The sequence below is a fragment of the Myotis nattereri genome (genome assembly GCF_964212035.1).
Source record: "Myotis nattereri genome assembly, chromosome: 16".
Lineage (NCBI taxonomy): Eukaryota > Metazoa > Chordata > Mammalia > Chiroptera > Vespertilionidae > Myotis > Myotis nattereri.
Genome location: NC_138091.1, coordinates 13,263,979 through 13,290,878, shown reverse-complemented (window position 1 = coordinate 13,290,878; position 26,900 = coordinate 13,263,979). Strand labels below are relative to the sequence as shown.

The 26,900-nt window shown below is 46.3% G+C and overlaps 1 protein-coding gene across 3 annotated transcripts; it reads right to left on the bottom strand.

Annotated features, from left to right (window-relative positions):
• Positions 1-851: 851 nt before the first annotated feature.
• On the bottom strand, positions 852-26,900 carry ZNF18 (zinc finger protein 18). 3 transcript variants are annotated; one of them, XM_081109312.1, is made up of 8 exons: positions 26,850-26,900; positions 26,111-26,223; positions 23,326-23,829; positions 21,648-21,837; positions 19,712-19,800; positions 12,468-12,552; positions 10,991-11,098; positions 852-2,136 (listed from the first exon to the last, which is right to left on the bottom strand). In XM_081109312.1, exons 3-8 carry the CDS (start codon positions 23,713-23,715, stop codon positions 1,352-1,354), a joined length of 1,647 nt encoding a protein of 548 aa, XP_080965438.1. In that variant the 5' UTR covers positions 23,716-23,829; positions 26,111-26,223; positions 26,850-26,900; the 3' UTR covers positions 852-1,351. The 3 variants fall into 3 exon arrangements, with proteins under 3 accessions (XP_080965438.1, XP_080965440.1, XP_080965439.1); XM_081109314.1 differs by having other exon boundaries at positions 26,757-26,857; XM_081109313.1 differs by lacking the exon at positions 26,850-26,900 and having other exon boundaries at positions 26,111-26,720.

Sequence of the window (26,900 nt, the reverse complement as noted above, 5' to 3'; positions counted from 1 at the left end):
GCTGATCCCGGGGCCGGGAGGCCTCTCCGCTCCGATGATCCCGGGCCCAGGAGGCCTTGCAGCTTTGCTGATCCCGGGGCCGGGAGGCCTCTCCACTCCGATGATCCCGGGCCGGGAGGTCTGCGACTCTGCTGATCCTGGGGCGGTGAGGCCTCGCTGCTCTGCTTCTCTGGGGCTGTTTGGCTTCGCTCCAATGCTTGGAGCCTGTGTATGCAAATTTACTACCATCTTTTAGTTTCTATAATTGAAACATTGTATCTTTTTGAGCTGTTGCTTCAGGAGCTCAGAGTCAGGCAGCGCGGCAGGCGGGGAAGCTTGGCTTCCTCCATCGCTGGGGCAACCAAGCCTCCTGTTTGCTTAAGCTGCCTGGCTGCCCACCGCCATCTTGGTTGGCAGTTACTTTGCATATCGCCCTGATTAGCCAATGGGAAGCGTGTTGGAGGTACGATTAATTACCATGTTTGTCTATTATTAGATAGGATACGGCACGTGGTATTTTGTGGAAGAGCCACACTCAAGGAGCCAAAGAGCCACATGTGGCTTGGGAGCCGTGGTTTGCTGACCACTGGCCTAAGCAGACACCAGGAGAAAGGGGGGCAACTTGAAGTGTGCAAGCAAGTGGGAGGCGGGCTCAGAAAGAGGACACCGGGACAGACTTACCTGAGACCAGGAGTGCCCAGCACGGGCCAAGCTCTCACACCCAAGCACCAGGCTAGCACTCTCCTACCAACCTCCAGCTATTTGATAAACTTGATGCATTTGTGTGGGATGATCTACCATTGAGGGTCTTCTGAGAAAATGCATTTTGAGTTACAGTCAACGCACAGTGGACACTTCAGACACAAAGAAGATAGGAGTGATTCTACTAAGTTTATTTTTAAAAGGGACAGGGCATTAATTTTGCACCAATATGACAAAGAACACACTGAGCTCCTGGTCCTCTATGCCCCACTTCTGTAACAGATGGCCTGCTCCAGGACCCAAGCTCTAAAGGGCCGATCCCAGGTGCTTCCCATGACAGCAACTGCGGCTAATCCAGTTAACCTCCTCCCAGGTAGCACTTCTAATATGGGACCTCCAAGCGATAGGTTGTTCCCATCTCTTCCCAAAAACAGATGCAGTAAAAGACAAAGACTATTCTGTCTCCTGACGCAGAAGCAAAAAATTAAACCAGCATGAGATCCAATCCACAGGCCGACACATTCTCCAAGTCCAAACCCATGTGCAGACACTCTCTTCCCTCATCCAGGCATGAGAGAGAGCAGGGATATCCGCTTAGAGACCTAATTCCTCCTGGGGAGCTACATGTTTCAAACGGGCCAGGACACAGAAATAGGCTAAGCGTGCGTGGCTACTGAAAGGGCTTCTTTCCTAAGTGGGTCCTTTGATGTTTATCAAGGCTGGAACTCCAACTGAAACTTTTCCCGCAGCAGGAACATTTGTAAGGTTTCTCTCCTGTGTGAACCCTCTGATGCCTATTAAAGTTTGATCTTTGAATAAAGCTCTTCTCACAGATGGGACACTTGTATGGTTTCTCTCCTGTGTGAATTTTCTCATGGTGGCGCAATCTGGAGAAGTCACTGAAGCCTTTCCCACAGTAGTCACATTTACAGGGCTTCTCTCCCGTGTGAATTCGCTGATGTTTCATGAAGTCTGAACTCCGCCGGAAGGCTTTTCTGCAGGTGAGGCACTGGAAGTATTTCTCTCTGGTGTGAATTCTTTGGTGAAAAACAAGCTGAGAGTTCCTGTAGAAGGTTTTCCCACACTCCCTGCAGGTGGGCAGTTTCTGGGCCATGGGGGCTCTCAGCTGCCCTTTAGGCGAGGCCTCTCTCTTCCCCTCAAGACACAGCACGGACAGTTCCCCTGGATGAGGATTGGGCACTTGACGGCCTCGCTGCCTCCCAGATTTCCTTTCTTGAGGAGAGAGCTGTTCCCCTACTCCCTCGCTTGGAAGGCTTTCCTGAGCCTCAGGGAGATTCTCTTCTCCAAAGCGACTCGGCTCCTCTTCAGTGAAGAGGCCACTCGGGGAAGCCTGAGCAGGCACCTCCTCTGAGGCGCGACAGGGGGCATCTGGAGGCTCCTGGTCCCTGTGATTTTCCAAGTTTAGGTTCTCCTTGTCATTCTCCTGTCTATCTCCTGAAAGAAAAGATTTAAAATAGTTCAATGCATGGCATGCCCTACCTTCTGATCCATATGTCAAAGGTCATCAGTGAATGCATAGTTATTGCAATATTAATGACTATTCCCTAGCTGTACATTACATTCCCATGACATATCACCGCAAGTCTGTACTTCTTAATCTTCCTCTTTTCACCCATTCCCCCAAACCCTCTCTCCTCTGGCACCCATCAGTTTGTTATTTGTATCTAAGAGTTTCTGTTTCATTTTGTTTGTTCATTTGTTTTGTTTTTTAGATTCTGTATATAAGTGAAATCATATGGTATTTGTCTTTCTCTGACTTATTTCACTTGGCATAATACTCTCTAGGTCCATCCATGTTGTTGCAAATAGCAAGATTTCATTCTTTTTTATGGCTGGGTAATATTCCATATTGTGTATGTATGGAATCACCTCTTCTTTATTCATCTGTCAATGGAAACCTAGGTTGCTTCCATATCTTGGCTATTGTAAACAATGCTGCAATGACCATGGGTGGGTGCATGTATCTTTTCAAATTAGTGTTTTCTTTTTCTGAAGATACTGGTAAATACCCAGAAATGGAATTGCTAGATCATATAGTAGCTCTATTTTATTAAGAATCAGAAAAACAAGGGTATTATATGAGTGCAATTTTTAAAAATGACTGGTCATTACCCGATTACTAGAGACCCGATGCACAAAATTCTTGCAAGGGGCTCGACCCTCGCAGCCCTGGCTGCCTCAGCTGGCCCTCACGGCCCCAGCCATCCCTCACAGCTCCTCATGGCCCCAGCCATCCCTCCCCGCCCCGGCTGGCCCTCACTGCCCAGGCTACCTTGGCTGGCCCTCGCACCCACAGCTGGCCCTCGCAGCCCCCTCACAGCCCCGGCTTCGAAAGGTTGTCCAGAAGAATGTCCGGAAGGTCATTTGGCTGTTTGGTCTAATTAGCATATTAGCTCTTTATTATTAAGATATGAAAAGATAAATATGATCACTAAAAATAATTTGAAGAGAACAGTATACAGAAGATAACCAAATCAACCTCAATCACACAACCCAGAGGTAACAACTATGCGTATACATTTCCTTCCAGTCTTTATTTAACCAATACATGTGTATATACTAGAGGCCCGGTACACAAAAATTTGTGCACTCGGGGGGGGGGGGGCAGGGAGGGTCCCTCAGCCCGGCCTGTGCCCTCTCGCAGTTTGGGACCCCTCGAGGGATGACCACCTGCTGGCTTAGGCCTGCTCCCTGGGGGACTGGGCCTAAGCTGTCAATCAGGCATCCCTCTGGCAGCCCGGCAGCCCTCGGGGGGATGTCCACTTGCCAGCGGGGAGCAGACCTAAGCTGCAGTCGGACATCCTTAGCGCTGCTGAGGAGGCAGGAGAGGCTCCCACCACCACCGCTGTACTGGCAGCCATCAGCCTGGCTTGTGGCTGAGCAGAGCTCCCCCATGTGGGAGCGCACTGACCACCAGAGGGCAGCTCCTGCATTGAGCGTCTGCCCCCTGGTGGTCAGTGTGTACCATAGTGATCAGTCATTCCCAGTCTTTCTGCTGTTAGGGTCAGTTTGCATATTACCCTTTTACTATATAGGATAGAGGCCTGGTGCACGGGTGAGGGCCGGCTGGTTTGCCCTGAAGGGTGTCCTGGATAAGGGTGGGAGTCCCGCTGGAGTGCCTGGCCAGCCTGGATGAGGGGCTGATGGCTGTTTGCAGCTGGTCACACCCCCTTCAGGGTGGGGGTCCCCAGTGGGGTGTCTGACCAGCCTGGATGAGGGGATGATGGCTGTTTTTAGGCTGCCCGCACCCCCTTCAGGGTGGGGGTCCCCACTGGGGTGCCTGGCCAGTCTGGGTGAGGGACTGAGGGCCGTTTTCAGGCTGGCCGGTGACTGAAGCTCCCAGCCTCTCCTTTTTTTCTTTTTATTCTGGGATTTATTTACCTTCTATAATTGTAACTTTGTTGCCATCACTGGAGCTGAGAGCCGGGCTCCTGCTCGCTCCAGCTCTGTGGCCACGGCCTGCTGAAAGCAGGTATCTGGGGTTTGTTTAGCTTCTATAATTGAAACTTTGTTGCTTTCGGAGCTCAGAGCCAGGCCGTGGCAGGCGGGGAACCTTGGCTTCCTCCATCACTGGAGCAAGCAAGCCTCCTGCTCGCTTCAGCTGCGTGGCTGCCGGCCGCCAGCTTGGTTGGGTTAATTTCCATATCTCACTGATTAGCCAATGGGAGGCATAGCGAAGGTACGGTCAATTACCATGTTTGTCTATTATTAGATAGGATGTATGTGCTTTCACCTGACATAATTGATATGTTGTATATATAGTTCTATATCTGGCTTTGTAGCATTTAAATTGTAAATGGTGGTCTTTATCAATTTCACATGGATTCTACCCTTCTCAAGGAACCCAGATATTCATGAAATGCATCAATGTGTCATTTTACTATAGTTTTAACGTACAGTGAGGCTGTAGCATAAAAGCGAATCTTTGCTTCAATCCAGCATTCACTTGTGCTTCGTTAACTCATGTATATAACAGTTGAAATTTTATTTTTTCATCATAGCTTAGGTTTTTGGTCATTACAAGTTAATGGCACATATAGTAAATATTTTATTTTGGTGATAAAATTTATTTTCAGCTTTTATAAATTACTTTATTCCTGCAGATCTAATGAAGCTATTTCCCATTCTCTTTCCTATACTTGTCTTTCAGATTATCTGCTAGCGACCCAGGAATGTGAGAGAGAAGTAGACCTGAACTTGTTAATTCACAAAGCCTTACCACATATTCTTCTCATACGGCAAAGGTACTTTCTCTCACCTTTAAAGAAACCTTTGTAAGTATAATTTTAAAAGCTGAATAATGGTCCATCATGGAGATGGCATTATAAACACATGATAAACTTATATTTTATGTAAGAATTCTCCTACTATGGAAATCTGTTGTTTGTTTTGTTTTTACAAGTATAAATAATGCAGAGATAGCATTTTGATTCATAAATTTTTACCCACATTTCTGACCAATACTTTAAAGGAGATTCCTTGACGTGGAATTACTATGTCAACAGACATAAATGTTGTCATTAAGGCTCATGACACTTACTGACGAATTGATTTCCAGAACAACCATGCCACCCTCTGGTTTGAGAAACTGGGCAGAGTGAAGAACAGTGTTCAATACCGATGTATTAAATATTTTTAAAATATCTTTCACAGCAAAATGATTTTTCAGTTATAAGTTTTAATTTTTAAAAGATGAATTTTTTCACATTTATGAGCTATTTTTCATACTCCAAGACTGCTGTCCATTTTTATTGGGAAAATCATTTTTTTATCAACCTGCATTAACTATATACTAAGAATATTAATAATTTATCTGTCATGTTCATAAAAAATATTTTTCACCAACCTGGTTACCTTAATTTTGCTGGGGGTTATTTTTATAGAAATTGTGGGTTTTTTCTTTTTAAATATACTGAAGTCTATTAATCTTTTCCTTAATGATTTTTTTCATTGCTTAAATACTTATAAAAACCTTCCCCATCCTGTCCTGGCCAGGTGGCTCAGTTGATTGAAGTGTCATCCCGTATACCAAAAGGTTGCGGTTAGGTTTCCACTCAGGACATATACCATGGGTTCAATCCCTGGTCAGGGCGAGAGAGGCAACCAATAGATGTTTCTCCATATATATGTATCCCTTCCTTTCTAAAAATCAATAAAAACATATCCTTGGGTAAGGATTAAAAAAAAAAAAAGAAAAAAATCTTTCTCATCTAGACATGAGTCAAATTCATTCATTTTCTTCTTTATTATTTTCACATTGTGCCTTTTTCATCCATCCCTAACTTATTTTGGTATATGATATACTTCAAATTTAAACCAATACCTTTTCCCAAAGTTTTTTCCTGGCATTGCTCACTGAAGAACAGTTTGTCCCATGGATTTGTGAGAATTTCATCATATGTGAGATTCTTATACAGACTACCTTCTTTTCCTAAGATGCCTTTTCTGTTCCATTCGTCTGGGCATCTATTTTTACAACAGTATTCCATTATTTTAATGATTTTACCTATTTTAAATGACAGACTCTTAATATTTACAGACCTAATATTGATGAAATATTCATCTTTCAAAACCTTTTACTGTTCTTGGAGTGTTATTCCAGATAACTACTTAAGAATCATTTTTCCAAATCATTGTTTTTAATCCCTTGGGATTTTGATTAGCAGTATGTGTGTACAGCTTTGTGAGGCTTACCCCTTTGCTGGCCTGTTTTAACCAGGAGCTATTCTTCAATATGATCAAATATATAGTACATACATGCCCTCCTGTGACATTTGCATTCAGTCCGACTTCAGATCTGGCATATCGGCTAACTGTATCTTCTAGACTGAATAGACTGAACCAGTCCTTTTCCATCTTTCCATTGTTGCTTACACATGATCCAGGGTCTCGTCCCTGCACATAAGGACTCCTACATCAACTTTCCACAGGGTTCTTCTCCTCCATGTGTTCCCTCCCAGACTTGCTTGCACACTGCTGCTTCCTCAACCTCCCTTTCTACTTATCTCTCTCAAGGACCCACACTGGCATCAGTTTCCCTTATCGAGGCAGACTGGCTTTGTAGATTCTCTACAGTCTGGTTCAGGTAAGACGTAATGGGCAATGTCAGCAGATGGGATGAAGGGTGGAAAAAAAAAGTTGGGGACATAGTGAGCTATATATCACAAATAAAATCCTACTGCAAGGGAGTGTATGGGAAATCTCTGTACCTTCCACTCAATTTTGCTGTGAACATAAAACTGCTCTAAAAAATAAAGTCTATTAAAACAGAATTCCTATTGCAACAACCTCTAAAGCAGTATTTTCAAACTATTTTGTCTGCTATCCACAGTAAAAAAACGTTTATATCAAAAATACAGTATATGCACATATATTCGGAACAAAAATTTCCTGAAACACTACCTATCCTGACATCTAGTATTTTGTCATTGCTTTCTGATATTTTCTATTTAATCTTATTTCATTTTTTTAATGATGGCTATAACCTATAAAATAATTTCACAATACACTAATTTGTCATGAAATGTAGTTTGAGCCAAACCGGTTTGGCTCAGTGGATAGAGCATCGGCCTGCAGACTGAAGGGCCCCAGGTTCGATTCCGGTCAAGGGCATGTACCTTGGTTGCGGGCACATCCCCAGTAGGTGGTGTGCAGGAGGCAGCTGGTTGATGTTTCTCTCTTATCGATGTTTCTAACTCTCTATCCCTCTCCCTCTCTCTCTCTAAAAAATCAATAAAATATATTTTAAAAAAAGAAAAAAAAAAGAAATGCAGTTTGAAAAGTACTGCTCCGAAGGAATCCTTTGAAATAGTATTATAATAAATATATTGCTTAAAATTAAAATTATATCCCCCATTTAATGCTTTTTCTTTTTGTGGTTTATCAGCAAAGAAAAACAATTAATTAGACCCCCACTGGAGATAAAGAATGATTTGTCATACAGGTCACATCCTTCACCCTTTCCTTCCACCAAGACTCTGGGATCTTTTGTATATGTAACAGGGTGTCTAGGGAGGTTTGACAGAAAGGTCTTACATAGCCACAGTATTTTAGAAGAATGTAGAGAAGGGTAAAGGGGGATTGCTATTTTACATCAGAACAAGTTTGTATTTCTTCTTTGTGCTACTTAATGAAAGGTGCATTAAGATTAGGCTGGATAGAGCATTGGTCCACAGACTGAAAGGTTCCAGGTTCAATTCCAGTCAAGGGCATGTATCTCAGTTAAAGGCTCCATCCATGGCCCTAGATAGTTCTCCCTCTCTGTCCTCCCCCTCCCTTTCACTCTCTAAAAATCAATGGAAAAATATCTTCAGATGAGGATTACAAAAAATATTTCATTTATATTGTCTTTTATATTTACACTAGAGACCCGGTGCACAGATTCATGCACTGGTGGGGTCCCTAAGCCTGGCCTGCACCGTCTCGCAATCCGGGACCCCTCAGGGGATGTCAGACTGCCAGTTTCGGCTTGATCCCTGCAGGCAAGGCTGAGGGACCCCACCGGTGCACAAATCCGTGCACTGGGCCTCTAGTATGCACATAAGATCTTTGGTTAATCTCTTCCCACCTTCTCCCCTCCCCCCTTCTCTCTGAGATTCATCAGTCTGTTCCATGTTTCCATGCCTGTGTGTTGAGCGTCTGCCCCCTGATGGTCAGTGCGCATCATAGCTACCGGTCGAATGGTTGGACGGTTGAACAAATGGTCGCTTAGGCTTTTATATAATGTATACTAGGGGCCCAGTGCACGAAATTCATGCACTGGGGGAGGGGGGGGTGTCCCTCAGCCCAACCTGCCCCCTCTCACATACTGGGTGCCCTCAGGGGATGTCCTAGTGACGGCTTAGGCCTACTCCCTGCTCCCCTTGGGGAAAGGACCTAAGCTGCAGTCTGGCCTCCCTTTGTGGGAGGTGACCGGGTTGATCAGGGGAAGGCACCAGCCCTATCACCCGGCTGCTGCAGCCACTACAAGTCACCGAAGCCAGCAAGGTTTTTTCATCAACACGGACTTGAGTCCCTTCACCATGAAAAAATGACAACTTTCTTTAGGCATTTCAAGATGTGTCTTTCATATAATAATGTCTTTATTATTTTTTTTTATCCTCACCTGAGGATATGTTTTTATTGATTTTTAGAGAATGTGGAAGAGAAAGGGAAAGACAGAGAAACATCAAAGTGAGAGGAACACTTTGGTTGCCTCCTGCATGAGCCCTGACCTGGGCCCTGGCCAGGGAGGAGCCTGCAACCTAGGTACATGCCCTTGGCCACAATTGAACTCAGACCCTGCCATCAGCAGGCCAAGGCATTATCCACTGAGCCAAACCGGCTAGGGCAGGATATAACATTTCTTAGCCCTCCAGCAGCAGACCTTTGTTTTTTTCTCCAGGAGTGTGGTGAAAAACCCTAGATCATCTTTTTGGATTCTTATTATCCAAGTTACTAAGAATATTACCAGTGACATACAGGGAGCTTAACCAATGAGCGGTCAGAAAAGGTGTTTCCTCTGTAGTTCACATCAATCGCCAGCTTGCCCCCCGCCCTAGGCCTGACGCCTCTAGCCCAGGCTTCAGGACTGGGCAGAAGAACCCCATCTCCCCCCGATCACCGGCTCCGCCCTCGCCCAGGCCTGACACCTCAGCCAGAGGCGTCGACCCCCAACACCCTCCAATTGCCAGATCAGCCCCTTGCCCAGGCCTGACGCTTCCGCCAGAGGTGTCAGGCCTGAGCAGGGGGCCCCCATCCCTCCCATCGCCGGCTCTGCCCTCGCCCAGGCCTGACGCCTCAGCCAGAGGTGTCGACCCCCATCACCATTCAATCACCGGATCGGCCCCTCGCCCAGGCCTGATGCCTCAGCCAGAGGCATCAGGTCTGGGCAGGGGACCCCCAGACCCCTCCAATTGCCTGCTCCGCCTCCCGCCCAGGCCAGACACCTCTGGCCCAGGCTTCAGGCCTGGGCAGGGGACACCCATATCCCCCCGATCACCGGCTCCGCCCCCCACCCAGGCCTGATGCCTCTGGCCCAGGTGTCAGGCCTGGGCAGGGGACCCCCAGACACCTCCAATTGCCGGCTCCGCCCCCCACCTAGGCCTGATGCCTCAGCCAGAGGCATCGACCTCCATCACCCTCCAATCACCGGATCAGCCCCTTGCCCAGGCCTGACGCCTCTGCCAGAGCTGTTAAGGCCTGGGAAGGGGACCCCCATCTCCCCCTGATCACCAGCTTCTGGGCGGCTTCTGGGGCTTCTGGGGCCGGCCTGCGGCCCGGGATGGCGGCTCGCGCTGTCCCGCCCTGCCTGCAGCATGCAAATTAGCTGCCATCTTTGTTGGCGGTTAATTTGCATATCACACTGATTGGCCAATGGGAGGCATAGCGAAGGTACGGTCAATTACCATGTTTGTCTATTATTAGATAGATATGCAATTACCTTACTGGTACTCTATTTCTTCACGTGACTTGAGTTACTGTCTAGGGTCTATTCATTTCATCCTGAAGGACTCATTTCATATTTCTGGTAGGGTTGGTTTGCTAGTAATGAACTGTCTCTCTCACTAAAAAAAAAAAAATCTGGAATACCATAATTTCTCCTTCATTTTTGAAGGTAGTTTTGATGGATATAGAGTTCTTGGCTGATGGTCTTGTTCTTTCAGCATTTTTTTAAAAATATATTTTGTTGATTTTTTATAGAGAGAAAGGGAGAGGGATAGAGAGTTAGAAACACTGATGAACCCTAACCGGTTTGGCTCAGTGGATAAAGCGGCGGCCTGCGGACTGAAAGGTCCCAGGTTCGATTCTGGTCAAGGGCATGTACCTTGGTTGCGGGCACAACCCCAGTAGGGAGTGTGCAGGAGGCAGCTGGTCGATGTTTCTCTCTCATTGATGTTTCTAACTCTCTATCCCTCTCCCTTCCTCTCTGTAAAAAATCAATAAAATGTATATAAAAAAAAAAGAAACAAGAGGAAGGATAATTATTGGCTATTTCACGCACTTTTCTGTAATAGAATTATACCTATATCTGTATTGGTCTCAATCTGTACTAATCTTAACTCTCTCTGAGATAGTTGTCACAACAAATAAGACTGAAGGTGTACTCTTTCTTCCAAGATTACCTATGTGTGTCAACAGCCCCATAACCAGAGATTAAGAAGACCTGACCTCCGGATCCAAACCAGACTAACTAGATCATGGCCAGTCCAAACTAATGGAATAGAAACCCAAGTCCTAACATATCTCCACCACCTCCAATTTAATGACAGGAGACAAGAATGGCTCTAACCAATGAAAGATTACTCACCTCTGCAGGTGGGTCTTGGGATCTTCTCACTGACATGCAGGTGCAGTCCTGCCAGTTCTTCCCCACACTCTGTTGAATTAGTCAGGTCAGGCTTGGAATTGGAAATACCTATACAGAGAGAGATAACATGTGGGCCTTGATGAACTAGGACTGGGGACCTGCTGTTTCTCAAAGGAGTGTCCTAGGTAAGAGAGGAAATAGGAAGGGTCTGAGACCACTTAAGGTAGCTCATCTTAGAAGTTTGTTTAGAGCTTCTAAGACACCAATACTCACAAGATAGCCAGGATAAATGGTGAAGACCACAAGAAGAATCTGGGCAGGTAGAGTCAGACCACCTGATGACAAAGACCCCTCCAATAGACTGTGGTTAAGTATTAAAGAGCATAGACTCAGAGCCAACCCCAACTGAGCTCCTTCATAACTAAGCACCTACGAGCTACATAATAGTGAGCAAGTGACTTGATCTATCACTCACTTTTATCACCTTAACAATGAGAGAACTAGCTGGTTTTGCTCAGTGGATAGAGTGTCTGCCCAGGGACTGAAGGGTCCTGGGTTTGATTCCAGTCAAGGGCACATACCTCAGTTGCAGGCTTGATCCTGGCCCTGGTCAGAGAGCACATGCTGAGGCAACCAATTGATGTGCCTCTCTCACATTGATGTTTCTCTCTCTGTGTCTCTCCCCCTTTCCCTTCCACTCTCTCTAAAATATCCTCAGGTGAGAATTAACAACAAAAAAATGAAAATATCGCCCTAGCTGGTTTGGCTCAGTGGATAGAGCGTTGGCCTACAGACTGAAGTGTCCCAGGTTCGATTCTAGTCAAGGGCACATGCCTGGGTTGCAGGCTTGATCCCCTGTAGGGGGCATGCAGGAGGCGGCCAATCAATGTTTCTCTCACGTCGTTGATGTTTCTATCTCTCATCTCTCTCTCTCTCTCTCTCTCTCTCTCTCTCTCTCTCTCTCTCTTCCTCTCTGAAATTAATAAAAATATATTTTTTTAAAAAATGAGAATATCACCCTAACCGGTTTGGCTCAGTGGATACAGCGTCAGCCTGCGGTCTCAAGGGTCCCAGGTTCGATTCTGGTCAAGGGCATGTACCTTGGTTGCAGGCACATCCCCAGTAGGGGGCGTGCAGGAGGCAGCTGATCAATGTTTGTCTCTCATCGATGTTTCTAATTCTCTATCCCTCTCCCTTCCTCTGTAAAAAATCAATAATATTTTTTTTTTTAAATGAGAATATCATCACCCATTTCAAGGAGTTACTATATGTTATGCAACCATGACAGTTCCTGATACACATTTAATACATTTAATACCAGGAAATTGTTACTATAACTCTGCTATTTGCAGCTCACTCCAGTTCCCAATGGTGTCACTGATAGTCTTCACCCAGAGAACCTCAAGGAGCTAAGAGTATACAGAAAATGCTTAACAGCCTTTCCATGTCCTTCCATCCGGCTAACCCATGCTCTCACCTCCTGAGACCATTTTCCCATAGGTCTCCAGCATGAGATCCCAGTATTGCTCCTTCTGAATGGAATCCAGGTGCTTCCAGTGCTCCTAGAAAAAACACAATGCTGTAAATTCACCGAAGGTTTCTGGATGCTGCCTTCCCTGCCTATCGAGGCTCAGAAACAAGCAATGTGTCTTAGGAGCCTGCCATCAGAAATCATAGGAGGTGGTTCAAGGAAAAACTACAGTCCCTTTATCAGTATTTTGTATCCTGGGTAGAAAACAGTTAGGCTTTAAGTTCTACATTATTTTCAAGTTGCTTGTGTTCATGAGTAGAGAATAGAGAGAAAGCAAGAGCCCTTTCTCTTTTTCTTTTTTTTAATAATTCTTTATTGTTGAAAGTATTATATATGTCCCCTTTCTTCCCCTTTTAACCTCCTCTAGCCCGCCCCCATCCCCCCACCCCAGGCCTGCAAGGAGCCCTTTATACACTGTCCTTTGCTTTAACTCTTCCACTGCCTACGTAGAGATCTTTGAACAGTAGGTAAAAAGTGACCTTAATATTTCATTAAAATCTGGAAATTCAAGAGGGAAAAGAGAAAAATTAAAAAGGTATTTGTTGGGAAAAGCAACTGTAAATCAGCAAAAAAGTGGGAAGAAGCAACAATGAAATCAACTAAGCTGTACACCTCAGTGGGAAAAAGACTAGTGGATTCAGAGCAGAGGAAGATGCTGCAGCCACACACACCTGGGCCCTCTGACAGTTCTGCATTTAGGGTCTAACATCAAATCAGTTTTCCTCCAGTGAGTGGGAAATTGATGAGTTGTCTAGAGCAAGGAGCCCTTCAATTATCCCTAAAACATGTCTTTCTTAGGCTATGGACCTAAAGACTCAAAACTGGGAATGCCATCTAAGTAGGATCTACTTTCATGAACTCAAATTTCAATCTCCCCTCCAAGAAAACAGATTGTATAGCAGAGTGATTTACAGCAATGTCGTTGGAGTCAAACATACTGGGTTTCAAGTCCCAGTTCTGCCACTTCCTAGCTGTGTGATCTTGAGCAAGTGACTTAACCTTTCTGGGCCTCAAGTCCTCACCTAATGATAGTACTGAACTCAAAAATTGTTGGGAGGCTTAACAGAAATAGTGCATGTATCATCTGAGCACACTGTACTCTTCATTCCTAGAACTCATCAGTTTATTAGTTATGTATATGTACATTATGCATATGACAGAATACACAATCTTTTCTATACACACACATATATAAGTATTTAATCAATAATTGGCTCCACTAGCACATAACACCGTGAGAAAAGGACTCTCCACTGTTCTCTTCCAGTCCCCAAGCCCCTGTCCAGGACAGAGTAGTCACTCAACACGTACAGTCTGGGTGAAATATACAGCTCTTAGCAAACAGGTCCTCAGTAAATGATATCTATATTATTATTACTATCATATGCAATCTATGGGATACTCAATCTCCCAGACTAGCACCAGGGTTTGCAGAGAGAATTAAGAGATTCTGTTCACTTTCAGGAACCCCAAAGTTGATAGCCATGGATTATTGTCATGAAAAGCCAGCTAGGCTATAGGGAGCAGAAAAGAGGAGAAGAATGAGAAGATGAAGTTGTCTTCCTATTACAAATAATATACATCAAAGTGAAGTGTAAATGGTTGAAAAGTAATGGAACACCAAAAACTCTTTTAACTAGCAGGTACTAAGGGGGGGGGGGGGGGGAGGAAAGGAAGGAGGGAAGGAGGGAGGGAGGGAGTTGACTTTTTTAGGGTGAAAAAAATGAAAAGGTAAAAAGTGACCTTAATATATTTAATTGTTAACTATAACCATATTTTTAATAACTGCTTTTTAAAGTGAAACTGTTAGCACCTTACTTTGTAAATCTTCTCTGAATGAAGCTACCTTAACAATGTCCTAAAAATAACCAACTTGAACAAACATTGCTGACTACAAGAGCTCTGAGTCTTCAGTGAGAACACAGACCCTTGCTCCCTTCCTCCTCCCTCCCTGTCTCCCCTTCCCTCTCTCTAAAAACAAAAAAAAAATCAATAAACATATCCTCGAATGAAGATTAAAAAAAAAAAAGGAGGCAAGACACCAACTGCACTCCCTTCCTTTTTCTCATTTTTAAAAGAGGAAGAAAAATCTAAATTCCTATTCTGGAAGGGTGGGAATAAAAGATTTGATGGAGAAATATGTCATTTTGTGTGGAAACAGCACCATCTGGTGAGTTAAGACATTACCACAACTGACTTGCATAAAGTTCTTTGTACTGTGTTCCTTTCCCAAAATTTGAAAACACAGGACTCTGAGTAAATGTATCCCCAAGTGCATGTGAGGTTCTAACTCAGTCACAGTTTCTAATACGAAGTACCACTGACTAGGGACACTAATTTGTTATTCTGGCATTATTCACTAAGTTCCTAATTGATGAAAGAGATTAGGAAACGTGATTATTTATATTTAAAAAACCCTTCACTGCCCAGCCTGCTTGGCTCAGTGGTTGAGCTTCAAATTATGAACCAGGAGCTCATGGTTCAATTCCCAGTGAGGGCACATGCCCAGGTTGCGGGCTCAGTCCGCAGTGGGGGGTGTACAGGAGGCAGCCAATCGGTGGCTCTCTCCCCTCATTGATGCTTCTATTTCTCTCTCCCTCTCCTTTTCTCTCTGAAATCAATAAAAATATACTTAAAAATAAAAATAAAAGACCCCTTCACTTACAAAGGATTCCATTAAATATCAAGGTCCTTCTGATGCAAACAGTTGTTAGTTTGGGGGAGGGATATTAGGATTGGGTAGGGATAACTTATTTGTTTAGGTTAAGTGGTTGTTAATCAGTTATCTGCTACATCTACGGAATTTAATACACACACACACACACACACAGGGTGCTGCTGATGAGCATTTTAAATCTTTTGATATTAAACTATCCAGAAAAGGTCATGGTTAATGTCCTTATGTAGAGTTGATGCTTAATTCTACTAGTCAAAATGTGTTAATAAATTGTATATACTTTTCATAGGAATATACTGTACTTACTATAGAATCCTATCTAATAAAAGAGAAACATGGTAATTATCGTACATCCGCTACTCTTCCCATTGGCTAATCAGGGCGATATGCAAATTAACTGCCAGCCAAGATGGTGGCCGGCAGCCCAGGCAGCTTGAAACTAACATGAGGCTTGCTTGCTTCAGTGACAGAGTAAACCAACGTTCCCCGCCTGCCTTGCCGGCCTCTGAGCTTGTAGTTTGAAATATAGTTACAAATATAAAAGCTAAACAAAACCCCAGAAACCTGCTTTCAGCGAGCCGGGATCTCAGAGCTGGAGTTGATACAGTGTTTCGATTACAGAACACAAACAAACCAGATACCTGCTTTCAGCAGCAGAGGCCTCAGAGCTGGAGTCAGAGATAAAGCTGGCCCAGAATAAAAAAAAGAAAAAGAAAAAAAGGAGCAGTTGGGAGCTTCAGTCACCCAACAGCCTGAAAACAGCCCTCAGCCCCTCACCCAGACTGGCCAGGCACCCCAGTGGGGACCCCCACCCTGAAGGGTGTGTGACCAGCTGCAAACAGCCATCATCCCCTCACCCAGGCTGGCCAGGCACCCCAGTGGGGACCCCCACCCTGATCCAGGACACCCTTCAGGGAAAACCAGCCGGCACCCACCCATGCACCAGGCCTCTATCCTATATAGTAAAAGGGTAATATGCCTCCCAGCACCGGGATCAGCAGAGCCGCAAGGCCTCCCAGCACTGGGATCAGTGTGACAGGGGGCAGCGCCCAAACCCCCTGATCGCCCTGCGGCTGTGTGTGACAGGGGGCGGGGCCACAACCTCCCTATCCACCCTGCTCTGTTCGTGACAGGGGAAGGTGCCCCAACCCCCTGATCAGCCCTGCTCTGTGCCTGATGGGGGGAGCTCCACAACACCCTCATTGCCCTGCGGCTCTGTGTGTGACAGGGTGCGGCGCCCCAACCACCCCCCATGGGCCCTGCTCTGTGTGTGATGGGGTAGAGCCATAACCTCCCCATTGGCCCTGCCCTGAGTGTGAGAGTGGCAGCGCCCCAACCCCCTGATCGGCCCTGCTCTGTGGGTGATAGAGGGCGGCGCCCCAACCCCCTGATCCACCCTGCTCTGTGCGTGACAGGGGGGAGCTCCCCAACCCCCTGATGGGCCCTGCTCTGTGTGTGACAGGGTACAGAGCCCCAACCCCCCTGATGGGCCCTGCTCTGTGCGTGACAGGGTCCAGTGCCCCAACCCCCGGATTGGCCCTGCTCTGTGCGTGACAGGGATGGCGCCGCTACCTCCCCATTGACCCTGCCTTGAGTGTGACAGGAGGCGGTGCCCCAACACCCCAATCGGCCCTACCCTGAGCGTGACTGAGGGTGGCATCGCAACCTCCCGATCCGCCCTGCTTTGTGCATGACAGGGGGCAGCGCCCCAACTCCCCGATCAGCCCTGCTCTGAGCCCGACCAGGGGCTGCACCTAGGGATTGGGCCTGCCCTCTGCCACCCAGGAGCGGGCCTGCAGGTCGTTATCTCCCGAGGGGTCCCAGACTGCGAGAGGGCACAGGCCGAGCTGAGGGACCCCCCCCAACCCGAGTGCACAAATTTTTGTGCACCGGGCCTCTAGTAAATAATAATCCTCCAAGTCTGCTTGAAATATCTGAGAGAATACCCTATTTTTTTTTTTTTTAACCAAGCATTCTCCTGCCTAAAAATTTGGTTTCTGGGTACCTTGAAAGCAAGAAGTCACCCCTGAGTAACTGAAAAGATATATCCCTTCCCTGCGCCCTCTGCATGCCTTTCCCAGGATGAACTGCAAAGCTGACATCCAGTTTCCACATCGTGGAGCCTGGCAAGTTGGAGTTCTGGCCCGATCTCCAGCCCCACATTAAGCATCACCTATTGGCTTCCGTACCTTCGCCTGCACTCTGTATTACTTCACGAGGCAAATCCCAAGGGTTCCCCAAAGGTTTGAAACAATGAATGTTTTGATTAAGATGAATAGGTTCCTGGAAAACTTTATTTTAATGAAATGCAACTTTTCAGAATTTTTAACTACATTATCAAGATGAACCAGTCCCAGAGACTTCTGTTTACAGCCAAAATGAAGTAATAGGGACTGGATTTACCTTTGTGTCTGAAACAACTTAAAAAAGAGACAAACTATCTGATTAAAGAGTTTTCGGATAGTGCACGTTAGAGCAGAACAGAGGCCTTTCTTAAAGTGGGAAATGAATTAGGTGAGCCCCACAGTTGCCCACACTTATTGCCTATAGAACATCCAGAGCAGCAGAGAGGGGAACCGGGCAGAGCAGGTGGTTCCCTGAGCTGAGAAGGAGCTCAAAGGAGTATAGAGTCAGCAGGGCAGAAGACCCGGATGGGGGAGCTGCACTAGGAGAGCCCCAGAGATCTGCTGAGGGACCCCTCAAGTACAGAAAAGAACCCCATAAAAGCAACAGAGGGAACAATCCTCAGAGCTTGAAGTGCCGGAAATGCCTCACATTTCCAGAACTGCAATGGGAAACCCTGTCCATCAAGGAGCTTCAGGTAGCGTTCTAGAAGGGTATTGCCTCAGTAGTGGGGAAAAATTAGCCCTACACTAAAAACTTCTCTGATGCCATCTAACAAACTGTGTCCAAATAACCCAACTGTATCCCAGAGCAGAGCTCAGAGACAGTTATAGGAATGCAAAAATATCCAGCCCCCAGCAAGGTCAAAATCACAACGATTGACATCCGATCAAAGATCACTGGGCATACAAAGAAGCAGGAAAACACCGCTCATAATGAACAAACCCAGGTGAAAAATCAGCAGATAAGGACATTAATACAGATGTTATAACCATATGTTCATGTAGGTGGAGGAAAGATTGAACATTTTAAGTATATACATAGCATTTTAAGTATATACATAGAAGATACAATAAAGCCCCAATTCAAACTTCTAGAGATTAAAAATACATGAGATTAAAAATACAACGGATGGGGTTAACAGCAGATTAGACACCAAAGAAGAAAAGATTAATGAACTTGAAGACATTAAGATAGAAACTATCCAAAATAAAACACAGAAATTAGAAAAGAAAGAGCCACATGTATATAATTCTCAGAGGCCTCAAAGGAGAAAAAAAGGAAGACAGAGAAAAACAATTAAAGAAATAATGGCCAATGCCCTAGTTGGTGTGGTTCAGTAGATAGAGCATCAGCCTACAGACTGAAGGGTCCCAGGTTTGACTCCAGTCAGGGGTACATGCCCAGGTTTCGGGCTTGATCCCCAGAAAGGGGCGTGCAGGAAGCAGCTAATCAATGATTCTCACTCATCATTGATGTTTCTATCTCTCTCTCCTTCTCCCTTTCTCTCTGAAATCCATAAAAATATATTTAAAAAAAGAATGGCTAAAAATGTTCAAAATTTGATGAAAACTATAAACCCACAGACCCAAGTTTAATGAACTCAAGCACAAGAAACACAAAGAATATTATTCTAAGGCTTATCACAGTCAAATTGTTTAAAACCAGTGAGAAAATATTAAAAGAACCAACCATGAAAGATACATTATATGCAGAACAAAGGTAAGAGTACATATGGCATGATTCTATTTTATACAAAATTCTAGAAAATGCAAACTAATGTATGGTAACAGAAAACAGATCAGTAGTTGCCTCAGAACTGGGGGAATGTGTGGAGGGGTAGGAGGGAGGAAAAGGGAACCTCTGGTGGTGACAGATTTGCTTATTATCTTGTTTATGGTCATGGTTCCATTTTTGTGTGTGTGTATACGTATGTATGTACATGAAAAAACTTACCAAACTCTACACTTTAAACATGTGCAGTTCATTGTTTGGCAGTTACTCCTCCATAGAGTTGGGGAGGGGAGGTTAACCTGTCCCACATTAGATATAACCATTCAAAATCTCAAACTGACTCTATGTGAGAGGGTTAAATAGGAAAGGAGATAGTATTTTCTCAGCATAACTCAAAGATAATAAAAAAGGAGAGACAAGATTGACTCTTGAGAGCAACTGCTTCCAGATTCCATTGCTCAAGATGACAATGAGGAAACATTCTGTCTTAAGAAGAACTGGAACTCAGGTCTCATTCCACAGATATTATTCTTGTTATCCTTTCTAGGCCTTCCTTCTGCTCTACTTTTGAGACTCCTCCCCCTTTCACTCCTCCTCACTACTGACACACCCTCAAAGCCTGGTTTCCGGAGAGAGGCAGGGCCACCCAGCTCACCTGAGGTGCGGTGTGGAGAAGTGAGGTTCCGAAGTCCTGGTCTCCGATGAGCCTCTCCTCAGGCTGGACAGGAAGCTGGGAAGCAGCCACTGCCGAAGTGAGAAACAGGATGTCTCAAGAATCCGATGTCCTCAATCAGTCCCCAGAGGGTACAGGTAAAAATCTCCACAAATTAGAACTAACACCTGTTTCACCATCTATGCCTTCAGGAACTGTACAGTAGAACCTCGGTTCTCAAACTTAATTCATTCCAGAATGCTGCTCAAGAAGCCATTTGTGCCCTGGCTGGTGTGGCTCAGTTGGTAGGGCATCATTCCATGCACCAAAGGGCTGCCAATTCAATTCCAGGTCAGGGCACATGCCCAAGTTGCAGTTTGATCCCTGCGGGGGGGTTGGGGGGGGGGCGGGGTAATGCAGGAGGCAGCCAATCCATGTTTCACGCTCACATTGGTGTTTCTCTCTCCTCCCTTCCTCTCTCTAAAAATCAATTAAAAATAAATAAAACTTAAAAAAAAAAGCAATTAGAAAACTGAATCATTTTTCCCCATTAGAAATAATGTAAATTGGCCCAGCCAGCATGGCTTAGTGGTTGAGCAATGACCTATGTACCAGGAAGTCATGGTTCCATTCCCAGTCAAGGCACATGCCCGGGTTGCGGTCTCAATCCCATGTGGGGCCTGCAGGAGGCAGCCGATCAATGATTCTGTCATCATTGATGTTTCTATCTCTCTCTCTTCCTCTCCCTTCCTCTCTGAAATCAATAAAAAATATATACTGAAAAAAATAATGTAAAGTGAATTAATCTGTTCCAGACCCCCAAATGATTCCCTATTTTAACCACGCTGATTTGGATATTCGAAGCCTATAATTAATTTAAACACTGTATGACTGGGCTAAACCTTTTGGGTTTTGGTTTTGAGGAAGGAGGTGGGAGAAAATATGGGTGAGCTTGTTTGGAAGGTTGGAGGTATATACAGTGAATGTCTAATGTACTGTTTAATCTATAAATACACACTTCTTAAATTTACCGAACCACACCCTATAGCCTTAAACAAAGACTTTTTCATATATCACAGTCTCAAAAATGCTATCACCAGCTACATGCTTTTGTTTAGCCCATCAAAAGCAGTTTTCCTGCCTATTCATTTACCTGTGATTGTTGTTTTGTGAGCACTTTCACACACTTTGCAACATTAGCACTCTTGGTGGCCTCTTTATATTTTAAAATTGCGCTAATCCTCGATTTCTGCGGCAACAAAAGCATTACTCCTTTGTTTATTGCCTGAGACGCTTTTTGTCATGCTGAGGTACGGCATGAAAGGGTTGTCAGATCAACAACTGAAGTTTTTGTTCACAGCCAAGACATTTTTTCGGTGAACAACTTGGTGGAGAACCAAATAGTATGAGATGGGAGGGACCTCCCGAACAAACTGCAACTCCCTCCAACCTTCCAAACAAGCTCACCCATATTTTCTCCCACCTCCTTCCTCAAAACCAAAACCCGAAAGGTCTAGCCCAGTCATACAGTGTTTAAATTAATTACAGGCTTCGAATATCCAAATCAGCGTGGTTGAAGCACGACTACCCTGTTTTTGAACTTGTTAGAGATAACCCCATCTGGGCAGCATTATTACAGTGGGGCCTTGACTTACGAGTGTCCCGACTAACGAGTTTTTCGAGATACGAGCCGTCTCTCGGCCAATTTTTTGCTTTGAGTTGCGAGCTAAAATTCGGGTTATGAGCCAGCTTCAGATACCCCACCGCTAGTTGGCACAGCGAACGTCAGTGATTTGACATACGAGTAATTTGAGTTACGAGCTCCGTCACGGAACGAATTAAACTCGTAAGTCAAAGCCCCACTGTATTTTCAACCCGCCCACTCGTAGGCCACCAGTTTCTCCAAGAGTGCACACACACCACCTGAGTAACTGCCCACCTAGCTCTTGTTCCGCTTCAGACTCCTCCTTCACCATGTGGCTCAGTGGCTCCCCGGGCCCAGAGGGTGAATTCCCAAGTCCCAGCTCCTGAGGTGTCACTTCAAGAAGAGACTCCACTTCCCCCACTTGGCAGCCTGCAGACTCCTCCTTCTCGGGTAAGATGTCCTGTCCTAGAACCTGGATGCTGATCTGGAGACCACACAGGACTAATTACTGAAAGATGCAGAGGAGAGTTTCTGAAAGCCTCTATAACTGACCATGACAGCCTTTAGGGACATGGAGAGAGGCGAGAGAAAGACAGCTTTTCTTTCTAGTGCAGCAGGAACCAGTGAGGGAGACATTCTGAGAGGCTAAGCTGAGGTCTGACCAGGCTGGAGACTTCCGAGACGTACCACTAATATTGCATCTCTACTGGGTAGTCTCCACCACTTAAAACTTAGGCGGCTTTTGAACAACTTCCCAAATGTTCTAGTCTAAAGATGGAATGTGCCCTAGCTGGTGTGGCTCGTTGGATAGAGCGTCAGCCTGCGGACCAAAGGGTCCTGGGTTCGATTCCCGTCAAGGGAACGTACCTCGGTAGCAGGCTCCTCCTGGGTCCTAGCCCAGGTCAAGGCACGTGCAGGAGGCAACCAATTGATGTGTTTCTCTCACAGCGATATTTCTCTCTGTCTTTCCCTCTCTCTTCCACTCTCTCAAATTCAGTGGAAAAATATTCTTGGGTGAGGATTAAAGAAAAAGAAACAAAAGATGGAATGGGATGGGAGGCTTTATCTTCAATCTCTAATGGCTAAAAAGTGTTGAGAGTCACAGGGAATCTTAAGAATTAGGTGCGGTACGGGGACACACTGATGTGGCATAGTAAGCAATACATATTTGTTCTTTGTCCCTGGTTCCTGGCACAGAGCTCCTAAAACCCTTGGAATTACCTGAAGGACGGGGGTGACAGGAGCAGCTTTTGTTATTTCTAATGAGCCCCTTTCACCCACACCAGAGTTTCTGCTAATGAGGGGATTCTTGGTGGGCCCTGAGATAGCTTCAGGATGGAGGCTGGTCACCAGAGGAAGCAGCCAGGTGATTAGACGGTTAGAACTTTCAGCCCCACCCCCCAACCTCTGGGGAAGGGGAGAGGGGCTGGAAATTTTCAATCACCAGTGGCCATCGATAAATCAATCACGCCTAAGTAATGAAACCTCCATAAAAACACCTAAACTGTGGGGTTCAGGGTGCTTCTGAGTCGGTGGACACACAGAAGCTGGTGGCCTGGAGAGGGCATGGGAGCTCTGGGTGACCCCATCTCCTCCAACTGCCTGTTCCTGCATCATATCCTTCATAATAAACTGGTAAATATAAGTAACGTGTTTTCCTGAGTTCTATGATTCGTTCTAGCAAATTATATGAGGACAGTGTTTGGGGAACCTCCAAATTTTAGCCAGTTGGTTCTAAGTATGGGTGGCCCTGAGACCTGTAACTGGTGTCTGAAATGGGCACAGTCTTAGAGACTGGCCCTTATCCTGTGGGATCTGAGTAACCCCGATATTCAGTGTCAGAACTGGATTGAATTGGAGAATTGGTTGTTAGTGTAGAAAATTCCACATATTTGGTATCAGAAAAGACAGCACACCTGCTAAGCCCCCAGAGGAGCCGTGCTTCACTAACAGATCAGTGTCCTCTGCTTACCCACTGCCACAGCCTCTGTGGGTCGCCCTTCAAGCTCTCCACCAGGGTCACTGCCTCCTCCCCGCTGCCGGGACACTGTTTCCGCACCCACATCTGAATCTCCCCGGGCAGAATGGTCAGGAACTGCTCCAACATGAGGAGCTCCAGGATCTGCTCCTTGGTGTGAACCTCTGGCTGCAGCCACTGGAAACAGAGCTTCCGAAGTTGTCTCAGGGTTTCCTGGGGCCCAGACATCACCTGGTAACGAAACTGCCTGAAAAGCTGGCGTGCAGCCTCAGGGCTGGAGGGCTCCCCTCGAGGGGCAGCATCTGGTCCAGAGACCAGGGAGTCCTCTGCCTTTGCCAGCGGCGGCAGCAGGATGAGGGCCTGCCCCAGCTCCACAGGCATCATCTGGCCTGCCACGTCCTTCTAGGTGAAGTTCTTCTGGGATGAAGTTGTCTCGGGGAGAACCAGGTCTTCACAGAGCCTCGCACAGGAACACAAGAGGGAGTGAGACCCAGTGCTCTAGAGAAGAAAAGGGTCACATTTTCAGAAAGAACAAATTCACATGCTCGACCTGAGAAGCCAAGGAGTCAACCACGGATCTTTTCAAATCGATGGATACGCTACTTTATTTTGCAAGATTGTAAACGTGAAGCCACAAAGTAAACCACTAATACTTATCTAAACCGTCACTATCACCCTGACCATTTTATAAGATTCCCTCTCGGTCTTCAAATGTCCAACCCAAGTAGAAAAATGAAGTGCACCACATGAAGCATCTTCACTGCGTGTTTCCAGGTAAACAGCTCTTCTGCAAAACACTTCTCTATCTGCACCCACATGTCAGCAGGAGGAAAAATGAAGCTGAACAAAGACATCAATGCCCTAGAAATAAAGGCTAATGCTGAGATGATCAGATGCTTCCACAATAAATATGAGGTTGAACAGAGCAAACTCACTCTTCCCCAAAAGGTGCAATGAAATTTCTAAGTGACCTCTCTTGAGTGCCATAGGAATTTATATAAAAAAAAAAAACAAAAAAAAACTGTCTGCCCTAACTGGTTTGGCTCAGTGGATAGAGCATCGGCCTGTGGACTCAAGGGTCCCAGGTTCGATTCCGGTCAAGGGCATGTACCTTGGTTGCGGGCACATCCCCGGTGGGGAGTGTGCAGGAGGCAGCTGGTTGATGATCTGTCACTGATGTTTCTAACTCTCTGTCCCTCTCCCTTCCTCTCTGTAAGAAATCAATAAAAAATATTAAAAAAAAACAAAAAACTGTCACACCTGAAATTTTCAACCTTGGGCTTTAAAAAATTTTAGAATAAATGCCAACTACCTCGAAAGCATACCTACAGACTTGAACCTAGTAATATTATGGTGAATGGTATCAAAATTTAGAAGATGGTAAAAGGAGAAATATTAAATGGCAAAGTAAATGCTATAGCTAGTTAACTTTTTTTTAAAATATATTTTATTGATTTTTTACAGAGAGGAAGGGAGAGAGAGAGTTAGAAACATCGATGAGAGAGAAACATCAATCAGCTGCCTCCTGCACATCTTCTACTGGGGATGTGCCCCCAACCCAGGTACATGCCCTTGACCGGAATCGAACCCAGGACCCTTCAGTCCGCAGGCCGACACTCTATCCACTGAGCCAAACCGGTTTCGGCTATAGCTAGTTAACTTTCTTGCATGTAATCCTGATACTGGATTGACTACTCAGTCAATCCTTAAACGTTACGAAGGACCTAAAGGTCATCATTCTCCCTAACACTAACCACAACAACCAATAGACACCCAGTCACTGGGGTATCTGGCTTCATCAGAGATCAGTACAACACTCTAGCTTTTGGAGGCAGCTTTTTCCTTGACCTATAAAAACCTATGTCCTCATCCCTACCACTTCACCCAAACAAGTCATTCCATATCACCAAATCATCCTTAAAAAATCTTCTCAGGAGAACGAAAAAGAGCAAAGTAAAAATAGTTCACTCATATAGTCATGCAGTAACCAGTATAGTACAGTGACATGTAGAATGTACTCAATGACCACGTGGATGGAGCCTGCAACCAAGGTACCTGCCCTTAACGGGAATCGAACCCAGGACCCTACAGTCCACAAGCCGGTGCTCTACCCACTGCGCCAAACCGGCTAGGGCCTGAGTCCTCTAGGCCGGGCCCTTGGGCTCTGTCCTTGGACATTCTGGTCCAGTTTAGGGAAAATCCTCCAGCTCTGGTATCCGATCCAAGTCTACATTCCCCACCCCTGGCAGCTGACCACTCTTGGTAAATGATTCACCCCAGTCCGCCTTCCGCAGAACTCCTGTCCAGTGGGCTCAGTGAGAAGCCCCCCTGGAGCCAGATGTTTCCTCTAGAGCACTGGTTCTCAACCTTCCTAATGCCGCGACCCTTTAATACCGTTCCTCATGTGGTGACCCCAACCATAAAATCATTTTCGTTGCTACTTCATAACTGTAATGTTGCTACTGTTATGAGTCGTCATGTAAATATCTGATATGCAGGATATATTTTCATTGTTACAGATTGAACATAATTAAAGCATAGTGGTTAATCACAAAAACAATATGTAATTATATGTGTTTTCCGATGGTCTTAGGCGACCCCTGTGAAAGGATCCTTAGACCCCCAAAGGGGTCGCGACCCACAGGTTGAGAACCGCTGCAAGCTTCCATACACTGACCCCCACCTACTCCTTGACTATAAACCTCCACTTGGCCCTGCTGTAGTCGTCTGTTCCCGCAGAGCCCACCTTCGCAGGCCCCCGGAATAAAGTCGGCCTTACCGTCTCCGACAAGGACCTTGAGTAGCGTTTTCTTTCTTTTAACCGGTGACTTGAGGAATGTGCCAGCTCCGCATTAGGCCCTGCTCATGTCATTTCTAAGCCTCACGATTGCCCTGCAAGGTAAGCGTAAAGCTTATAGGTTAGGACGCTCGGAGGCGCCCAGGGGCAGCCGAATGTCAGCCCAGGAAGCCCTGATGCCTGTGCTTGGGGAGGAGCGCCGCCGCCGCTTGGAAACCTGTGGGGGCGGGTTTGGGGTTGTCCAAAACGGTGTTTAGCGGCCTGGAGGCCGGGGCTGCTCCCGCCCTAAGAGGCGGTGGGCAGTGCAACCGAGTGTTCTCCATCCCCCCGCCCCCACGCCGACAGCACCGAGGGGAGACTCGGCATGAGCCCGTCTGGGCTCCCTCGGCCCGAAGTTCACGCCCAGCCTTTGGGGGAAGACAGGAGGCCGGGGCCCGTCTTCGGTCCCAGTCCAGACACGTGGCTGGAGAGTCCAGAGGGGCCCACAGGCTCCAGGACGAGAGCCGGGCCGGGGTACCGGCGTCACACCGCCCCGAGTGCACGCACAGGCCCGCCGCCCCTCCCCCGCGCTCGCCGCGTCCCCGCGCGCACTGCCGGCGCACGGCGCGCGCCCGCCAACCCCGCCGACCTCTCGGGGACCGGCCGACCCAGCGCGGACGCGAGCAGCTCCAGGCCCGACCCCAGGAGATCGCGGCCGGGCCCGCCCAGCCTGCGCGCTCACCTCCGCCTGCGGCGCCCACTCTGGGCGCACTTCCGGAAGACCCGCAGCTGC

Excerpts from the sequence above, each read along its gene's own strand:
- ZNF18 (XM_081109312.1), bottom strand. The coding sequence starts at position 23,715 with ATGATGCCTGTGGAGCTGGGGCAGGCCCTCATCCTGCTGCCGCCGCTG. Across the intron at positions 12,553-19,711 it reads TTCTCCACACCGCACCTCAG|GAGCACTGGAAGCACCTGGA; the intron begins GTGAGCTGGGTG and ends TGTTTTTTCTAG. Across the intron at positions 2,137-10,990 it reads CCCAAGACCCACCTGCAGAG|GAGATAGACAGGAGAATGAC; the intron begins GTGAGTAATCTT and ends CTTTTCTTTCAG.